At 62.7% G+C, this 9,073-nt stretch overlaps 1 protein-coding gene across 6 annotated transcripts in view; it reads left to right on the plus strand.

Annotated features, from left to right (window-relative positions):
- The window catches only part of TPCN2 (two pore segment channel 2), a 31,882-nt gene extending 24,639 nt beyond the window's left edge, over positions 1-7,243 (plus strand). For 2 of the 6 annotated variants that reach the window (XM_043581932.1, XM_043581933.1), the window contains exons 20-25: positions 270-343; positions 837-918; positions 1,008-1,090; positions 1,491-1,572; positions 1,861-1,955; positions 2,542-3,358. In XM_043581932.1, the coding sequence (XP_043437867.1) occupies positions 270-343; positions 837-918; positions 1,008-1,090; positions 1,491-1,572; positions 1,861-1,955; positions 2,542-2,620 (495 nt within the window). In that variant the 3' untranslated portion in view covers positions 2,621-3,358. The other 4 variants (XR_006297535.1, XR_006297536.1, XR_006297534.1 and 1 more) reach the window with 3 other exon arrangements.
- The last annotated feature ends 1,830 nt before the right edge of the window (positions 7,244-9,073 follow it).

Below are 9,073 nucleotides of genomic sequence, written 5' to 3' on the forward strand. Positions count from 1 at the left end.
CGACTCGGCCGCCTCGGTCTTTCCCCTGGGCCCCCCCGTTCATCTTTGTGGCTCCCCTGGTGGTGGTGGCTCCTTGCTCCTTCACTGGGGGGCAGGTTGGTGGCCAGGAGAGGGTGCCCGGGAGGAGAAGTCCTGGTCCTCCTGGGGGAGGCCAGCCGTACCCGTGGCTGGGGGCTGGGGGCAGGGGGCAGGTGGCCTTCACATGCTCAGCCCGGCCCTGTGGCTCTGTGTGCCGGTGGCATTGACCGGGCCCGGCCCCGCCTCCCTAGGTCGTGTACTACGTCTTTGCCATCCTGGGCATCAGCCTGTTCCGAGGTGTCGTCGTGGCGCCTGGCAACGGCAGGTGAGTGGGGCCCGAAGGTGCCAGAGGGAGTGCGTCTCGGGGTGCGGAGTCTGGGGGTGCGGAGAGCGTGAGCCTGGGTGGTGGTGCGGGGGGCGGGCCTCCTGGTCCTCGCTCCTTTGCCTCCCCGCCTCCCCTCCCCTCTCCGCCTCCCCTCCCTCACCCAGACTCTGCACTGAGAGCGTGTCCGAAGCCCGCTCGGCACAGCGGCCCCACCCCTGTGCCCCACTTGGGAGCCTCAGGCCGGGCTGTGCCCTGGTGGAGCGGAGCGCGGGGCCAGACCCAGAGCCGGCCGTCTGGGAGGCTCGGTTTCCCGTTTGTCTGCGGCTCTCGGCCCCTGGCCGTCCTCGCAGCACCTCCGGAGATGGGGGCATTTCTGTCTCTACCTTCTCGGGCCCAGACCGGTTCCAGGCGTGCAGGGGCTGAGGCAGCGCCGGGGCCCCCCGTGTCTGTGTCCCCGTCCCCACCCCTGACCCAGCTTGTCGTGTCCCTGCAGCCTGGCCCCCGACAACGGCTCGGCGCCCTGCGGAAGCTTCGAGCAGCTGGAGTACTGGGCCAACAACTTTGATGACTTCGCGGTGAGCCCCGCACGCCCTGCTCCGTGGGACCCCTGCCCTCCCGACCCCCTTCTTCTGCCCTCCTGGAGCCCGTGTGTGCGTCCCCGCAGGCCGCCCTGATCACTCTGTGGAACGTGATGGTGGTGAACAACTGGCAGGTGTTTCTGGACGCCTATCGGCGCTTCTCGGGCCCGTGAGTGACCCCACCCCCGCCGTGTAACTGTGCCGTGCGACCCTGGGCTCGCCAATCCTGGGGACCGCTGAGGGGTGAGGCTCCTCAGGCTGCTGGGAGCCCTGGGGGCAGGCTGAGGGGAGGAGAGCCTGGAGCCTAGGGGGCTCAGACGGCCCCAGCGGAGGGTCCCGGGTTCGAATCCCAGCCGAATCGCTTGCCGGCCATGCTGCCTTGGCGATTCGTTGACCGCTTCCGGGAGCCTTGGTTGGGCGGCTGGAAAACAGGACCGGTGGCGCCACAGAGTTAACGGCAGGGCTCGCCGAGAGCCGCTGCTTACGTGCCGTCAGGTGCGCGGTGCCCCCCGTGTGCGCATGTGGCCTGGGTGGCTCACGGTGGCCCCCGCGGCCTTCCTCCTCCACAGGTGGTCGAAGATGTACTTTGTGTTGTGGTGGCTGGTGTCATCTGTCATCTGGGTCAACCTGTTTCTGGCTCTGATTCTGGAGGTATCAGCCGAGGCTCCGTCCTGCCCTTGGGGCCTGGCGCTGCTCCCCCTGGCTGCCGGGAGCCCCTTGGAATGCCCTTGACCCCTGATGTGTGGGGGTTCTCGGCTAGGGGCGGCCATCAGGCGTCTGGCTCCTGTAGGAGCCGGTGGCCTTGCTGGGCCCTGGATCCCAGCGTCGGGGTGAGCTCCGCTCCCTGCCGTGGACGCCTGGCCGACGCTGGAGGGGAAAAGGCTGGTTCGTGTGGGACGCACACCCACTGGGCCCCCTCTCTCCCCGCCTGCTCCCCAGAATTTCCTCCACAAGTGGGACCGCCGCGCTCACCTGCAGTCCCTTGCTGGGGACCCAGATACGTGCTGTCAGGTGACTGTGGATCTCCTGTTCAGGTGTGTGGATGAGGAAGGGGGCGTCTGCTTGACTTCTGGGCGGGGAGGGGGAGAGGCCGGGAGGTGGCCGGCAGGCGGGCGTCCTCTGTGACGGTCTCCCCACGAGCTCCCGGTCCCCTGCCTCCCTCCCACCGACTTCCGAGCCGGGACCAGGGCGTGGGCTTCCTCTGCTCCTGCTGCCGGGGCCGTGAGCTCTGTGCTGTTGTCTGGTGGGCATGTAAGGCGACAGGCTCAGCTTCCCTTAGTTGCCAAGCGCTTCTCCTGGCGGGTGGAGGCAGGTGGCCCTAGGAATCCTTGCCCGCCCTTCCCCAGGGTGGAAGCCATCCCCTGCCGGTACAGGAAGGCGGTGGTCTCCCAGGGACAGGCCAGCGGGGGCGACCCTTCCCCCCGCCCCCGTGAGCGTGTGCTCACATCCCAGACGTGGAAACGCGTCCTCATGTCTGCGGTCCTCCCCAAGCTGTGCACGGGTCTGAGGATTCCTGAGCGGGGAGCAGGGCCTCTCCGGGTCATGCTCACGCCCTTCTGGAGGCACCCGGGTCACGCTCCGGAGCTCCCCACACGTCTTTCCCTCCCCCCGGCTCCACAGGGACGTCCTGGAGGAACCCACGGAGGAGGAGCTGCTGGAGCAGCTGAGCTGTCACCCGCACTTGCGGCTGTGCAGGTGACCCCCAGGTGCGCCGTCCTGGCACGGGCGGCAGGTTGGCCGTGTGGCCTCGAGACGGACGCCCGTCGAGGCAGCGGCCCAGGAGGAGAGACTTTGCGTGGCCAGAATTCTCCACCCACGCGAGGCGGGAGCGGAGAGCAGGGCCCTGTTCGCTGCCCGGCGGAACCACCACCTACCAGCGGCTTTTCCTCGCGGCGCCTTGGGCTCCGCGCCCGGCCGCTCTCTTTGGTCGGCTGCTGCAGTGAGACTTTGACTCTTCTACACCCGGGTGGAGGGTGACTCCCCGGGACCTTTGAGACCGTCTGGAAAGCAGGAGGCAGTGGCCTTCCTCGTGGGCCCTGCGATTTCCGTGGTGCCTTCGCTGCCGGTGGCCTTCAGGGACCACGGGCCCTCCTGGGGCCTGCACGGGCCAACCGGCAGCTTTCCAGGGCATTCAGTTTGGGTGGTTTTAGAGGAAGAGAATCTTAAGGGTTTTATTGTTCTATGGCTCCCATGAGTATTGATTGGACGGATTTCTTTACGGGTCAGAATGCCCGTAGTTTTTATCCTTGCGAAGAGTGAGGTCGTCATTCTTACGTGGACACAGCTCCAATCCTGTTTCTCTGGAGCAGGGTGGCCAGGTAAGGTTGTTTAGGTTGTGCACTGTAAACCTGGCTGCGAGGGTGTGTCCAGGCACTGGAATGTCTCCCCAGGGTGACGGGTACCTTTTTCTAACTTGCATAAAGGCATGTGTAAGCCAGTGGCTCGGCTTTTCTTCCTCTAAGTGTATCTTGAGAGAGAGAGAGAACGCATGTCCGAGTGAGTCGGGGAGAGGCAGAGGGAGAGAAGAGAGGATCCCGGGCGGGCTCCACACCGTCCGCACGGAACACAACGCAGGGCTCGATCCCACGAACCGTGAGGTCACGACCTGGGCCGAAACCAAGAGCCGGACGCTCCACTGACTGGGCCCCCAGGTGCCCCAATGGTAGCTGTACTTTATGTGTCTGCAGGGCGTGTGGCCCAGGGGGCAGAAGTGCGTGATGTGTGACAGGCCATATTGCCACTTGAGCCACCGTACATCCAGGAAAACCGTCCGGAGTGTTCCCATTTCAAGGGCCGACTCGAGTGCTTGCTGGGGGCCCCTGCAGGTCTGTGTCAGCCAGGATTGGAATCCTGGAAACTAATGCCGGGACCGGTTAGTGCCGTCTGCTGTGGGCACCGAAGGGGGAAGCGAGGGCACGGGTGCTGACGCCACTGCAGGAAGTGATGTCCTTCTTCCCCGTTTGTCTGAGAAGTGGGATGAAGGGAAAGTAACGTAAAAAAGAAACTTGTAAAACGTCAAGAGACCCCGGTGCCTAGGGCTGCGTAGGGCTGGCCACGGTTTTACGGACCCACCCTGTACACTGCAACTTCTGATCCTGGAGTCGACCTGGCATCCTGGGCATCAGCGGGCCACACCCCTCAGGTTTGGGGGCTCTTCAGATGCTCTCAGGCTGGTCTTCTCTGCGGGCTGCCTTCTGGGAAGGCTGGTTTTGGGCGGGGAGCCCCTCACGGAGCGGTGGGGTGAGAAGCCTGCACCCGGCTTGCCTTGGCGGAGTCCCGCTCTCTCTGGGGACAAGGTTGCGGCCCACCCGGTCAGCTGCCCTCTGCACCTCCTGTTTCGCCACCCCGTCACCCCCTCCATCCGAGGTCTGAGCGCCATCTGGTGGCGGGATTGGATTCCCTTTCATGCACGCTGGAACCCATGACCCCCAGGGGATAGCTCATTGCTTTTCCCAGGCTGGCCAGAGGCCTGCTTCCTCCTGGGATCCAAGGCCTGGGCTGCAGGCTCGTCCGCCCAGAGTGAGCCTCGTAGTGGACGCTTGCCAGGTGGGATGTCCTTCCTTCTGCCCCGCCCGTGTGCAGGTTCCAGTTCCCACTCGGAAGTGCAGGGCCTTGTGTTTCACGGCCCGTGTGCAGAGAAGCCCTGTCTGGTCATTACTGTCATGTGGCACGGAATTCGGGTGACCCACGCCGGAGTCTGGGACACGGTGCTGCTCGGAGAGGCTGGCCCCGCCTTCCGGATGGGCCAGCCGAAGGTGGTGCCCTCAAGCTGGTGACTTCTGTCCACAAGCTAGTGTCTCTTGGGTGCTCTGGGGGCACTGACTGTTCCTTCCTCAGTTTCAAATGGTATCGGCCTCCCAACATTTGTCCCCGCGAGAACGAGGGCTGCGTTCACGGGGCAGCTGGGGCTCCGCTTTCGGCTAAGGGGAGCTGGTCGGGGTTGCCCGGTGCCGTCCGGGGGCTGCACTGGGGAGGACCCATTTGAGGAGGACACGTGCTCACCTCTCTCAGCCCCTTGCGGCTCTGGCGGGCACCGCTGTTGTTGTCTGTGGCTACCGTGGTCCTGGTCACCCCTCTGTACTCTGGATGGGCGCGAGGTACAGGAGGCTCAGCCCTGCTGGACCCCGGAGTCCCCCAGTCGCATGCAGGAGTCTGGGACACCTGGAGTGGTGTCGCTGCCCCGGTGGAGGTGGGTGGAGGCGGGCGCAGGACGTCACTGGGCCCCGGGGAGCCCCGTGGCACGGGTCAGGCTCCGAGGAGGGGCCCGTGTGTCCACGGCCTGGGGAGCCCTGGCCTGGGTGTCGGCAAGAAGCTGAATGGAGGCGGCTGGCCCAGTGGAGGGGTCTCCCGGGGGGAGAGGGGAAGGGGGTGGGGCAGAGTGGTGGGTTCGCAGCCACACGCACCAAGTAGCGGGGCCTTTGGTCCCAGACGCCGATGGGCCTGGAGTTGGGTGCCGGCAAGGCAGGGACCCGGGTGGGCACCAAAGCCCCCACCTGCCTGGGAGGCCTGAGTCCTTCACGCTGCGGGGGACTTGCTTTCTACCTGCCCAGATCGGGGCCACCAGCTAGCCCGGGCCTCTGAAGGTGACTTCCTCCAGGACCTGGGGTCGCCTGCCTGCCTTCACTGGGACCAGGAAGGGCTGCGAGTGGGCGGGGACTGTCTCCTCTCCCATGGGGGTTCCCCACGGGGGCCCCAGGCCCCTGTCCCCACTGGAGGGGGGCACCAGGAAGGACACAGCTGCTGTTTCTGAGGCCGGGGGAGGGCAGGGAGGGGCAGGAGCAAGGTGAGGCCGTGAGTTTGCTCGTGTTTAATAATAACGAACTATAGAAATGATCCCCGAAAGCGTAGTCTTGCTCATGTTTGATGATGACGTGGAAGTGAACGCAGACTTAGAGAAACGTCACAAGCGCAGCTTTCCCGGGATCACTGGCGAGTTCAGTTGTAGTTCCGATCCCTTCGCCTTCCGCACTTGAGGGAGGGTCTCCAACACACGGGGACACGGGGATGGGGTCCCCACGGCTTCCTGCTGGCTGGTGCTCACCCCACGCGTGGCCATTCGGAGCCTCCAGCCCGGACCCTCGGGCTCCGTGGTCATCTGTGATCTCCCCGGACAGGTGACCTCGGCGCTTTGGAAGGTCAGCCGGTGATGGTGATGGGAGGTTCCCAGGCTGGGGTTATGCAGGGTTTCCTCATCAGCGTGTTTCTGCCGTGTCTGTAGGAAGACCAGAGCTGCGTGCTCTGGCAGCTGGTGGGCGGTTAACGTTTGCCCCACGGCCACTGCCCACCCCGTCATCTGCCGTTGGTGGTGCCGGGTCACCCAGCGTAAGGTGGCTCTTTTTCCCTTTGTAACTCAGGGGTGGGAGGTGCTTTGAAGCTTGGCGAAGCTCCAGTTCTCCAGGCTTCAGTCACTTCTTCCCTGCCTTCCTCCGCGCGCATTATCATTTCCTCCGTTCCGTGTGTTCTGTTCAGTCCGTTCCGTTTCACGCACAGATTCTCATTTGGCCGGTGGGAGCCGCTTCATCTCGATTTCTGTGTCCATTTGCTAGGCACCTGCCGTCCTCTGAGTGCTTCTTTGCTTTCTGGTGTGAAGAGACGTTCAAGGCCTCATGTCACGCCTCCTGTGCCCCAGCCCTGGAAACAGCCGTCTCTCCAAGGACTTGTGCTCCTTTAAGCAAGAACAGCATCTGGGAACCAAGATGTGGGCGTGAGGTGCGTTTCCTGCTGTTGGGGTGCTGCTTACCCAGGTTCTCTCTGTAGACAGAGCTGGGGAGTACATGCATGCATCTGTCTGTCCGTCCGTCCGTCCATCCATCCATCCAGTGGGCAACTGTGAGGGCACCCTGATACCAACACCACAGGGCACAGCTGGTTCTCTCTCTGCGTGGCTCTCAGCCCTTTTCTGAGTGGTTTGCGTTCTCCGTAGCCTGGGCACTGACTCGATCTGTTCTCTTGTAAATAACTTGCCTCATCCTCCCCACAGAGATGCCCTCCTCACCCCGCAGGGGCGCCCCTGCGGATGCCCTCCAGCCAGAGACCTCAGGGAAAGAGCTTTCCAGATGGAGAGAGAGTACCGCCCGGCCCTTTACCGTTAGGAATAGCGGAATTAGAATCTGACCAGCTTATTAAAAGCAAATTAAGTAAAAAAAAACAAAAAAAAAACAAACAACAAAACAAAAAACAAAAAAAAAATTAGAAGAAACGTATCTTTTTATTCACAAATAACATGGTGGTCCCTACCGAAGGGCTGAGAGCATTCATAATTCAGCAACATGGCTTGCTATCAGATTAACACCCTGAAATCAATTGCTTTTCTAAACACTAGCGACAAGCCGCCCCAAGTTTATTTTAAAGGATATCGGAAGAAATAACTATTCACATGAGAGTAAAATCATCAAGGTCCTTAAAATACATTCCCCACACGCAGGAAACCATAAAACCGCACTAAACCCCATGAACGGCCTTGAGCGAGAATGCAGTCGCCTTCTCTTGCTGGGCACCTGTTACCACACAGCGGCCTCAGACGCTCCACACTTGACCCGCTCGCAGCTCGGCAGGCCAGACGGGCAGGCGCTGCTTTGTGGGGCCCTCTGCACGGCGGGGCTCAGCCCGTGCTCCGCCTCGTTCTCCGGGAAGAGCCTGTGTCTGCAATCGTTAGGGTTGTCGGCCGAGTTCTGTTCCGAGGCCATAGATGATGGTCCTTCCCGTTCCCCGGTTTCCTTATTGGCGTCAGCAGAGGGCTGCTCTCAGGCTGCCTTCGCTCTCTGCTCCACAACCCCCAGTCCTCAGAGTCGGCAACGGAGAACCTGCTGTGAATCGAATCCCCTTACCCTTTGTGCCCGGCCCTCACTACGTACAGGCTCGCCTGATTAGGTCAGGCCCACCAGGCCTACCACAGTCCGCCTACCACAGTCTTCCCTGTTCGTAGCCAGAAAGAGTCGACATCGTCAACACGTCCGCCTTCCCCAATTAATCCATAGATTTGTCAAGATTCTAAACAGAGTGCTCGTTTCTTCCACAAAATGTGATGAGCTGAAAAATTTACCTGAAACTTACGTGCAAAAAATAGCTAGGTCAGTTCTCTAGAAAAACATGGTTGGAGACCTTGCTCGCCAGTGTCCCTGACTTACCGTGGAGATGCGGTAACTAAGAGCAACCAGCATGATCCCAGCGCAGGGGCAGATGGAGGAATGGCGTAGAAGGGAGAGCCCGGGATGGCGACGGTGAGGGGCTGGGGCCGCTGGGAGGCTCTGTGCACCCCCAGGGGCCAGAGTGGCCTCAGCATCTGTGGGTTTTTGTCCGGCTGGCAGGTGCGGAGCCAGCGGCTGGATGGGGTCCAGGACCTGGGAGCAGTCTGTCGCTGGGACCGGGGAGTGGGGGTTCAAGTGGTTCGGGGCCTTTCATGTGGTTACGTCCTCCGCACAGCAGGGAGGAATCTTGTCTTTCACCCAAACAGCCAGGATTTGGTTTTCTGCCTCAGAGATAATTGGCGGTGCTTGTGAAAAGGTTCGAACGATTCGTTGTTCTAAAAAAAGCGAAAGGCAGGTACACCTCGCGGCTCTTCCCGTGTAAGAGGGGGCCGTGGGGCTCCACAATGCTCCTCACGTCAAAGTGGCCAACAGGCGCTGTGGGCCGTGAGCGGGCGGCCCACCCCGGCCCACCGATCGCGCCCGGGGCCCCCGCCATTCTGGTGACGGCAGGCCCACACCTGCAGGGACCCCGGCGGCCCGGCTGCGGCCCTGGGTTTGATACAGCAGTTGGCTAATCCGCGTGGGGGCCTCGGCAACACCTGTCGCCAGGTGAGCCGGACCCGCCTTGCCCGCCTCCCCGGCTTTCGCTTTCTCCTCTCAGCTAACGGGCAGGTGGATGGGGGCCCGCTGACGCCAGACTCGGGCGGAGGAGGCCATCCTTGGCCGTAGGCCCTGGGCCGGCAGCTCCCGGAATCCCCTGCGGAGGCTCGCTCAGACAGAGCTCTGGGTTCCACCCTGGCCGGTCTGCTTTACGCTGGCTGGGGCGGGGCCCGGGAACCTGCATTTCGACTTCGTTCCCGGGGGGTGCTGCTGCGCGTCCAGAGACCAGAGCCGGAGAACAGCGGGCTCGGGAAAGAGTTAGCTTCTCTCCCTCCCTTTCCCGGCGGCTTTCTTTCCGGAAGTGC

Source organism: Prionailurus bengalensis, chromosome D1 (genome assembly GCF_016509475.1).
Source record: "Prionailurus bengalensis isolate Pbe53 chromosome D1, Fcat_Pben_1.1_paternal_pri, whole genome shotgun sequence".
Lineage (NCBI taxonomy): Eukaryota > Metazoa > Chordata > Mammalia > Carnivora > Felidae > Prionailurus > Prionailurus bengalensis.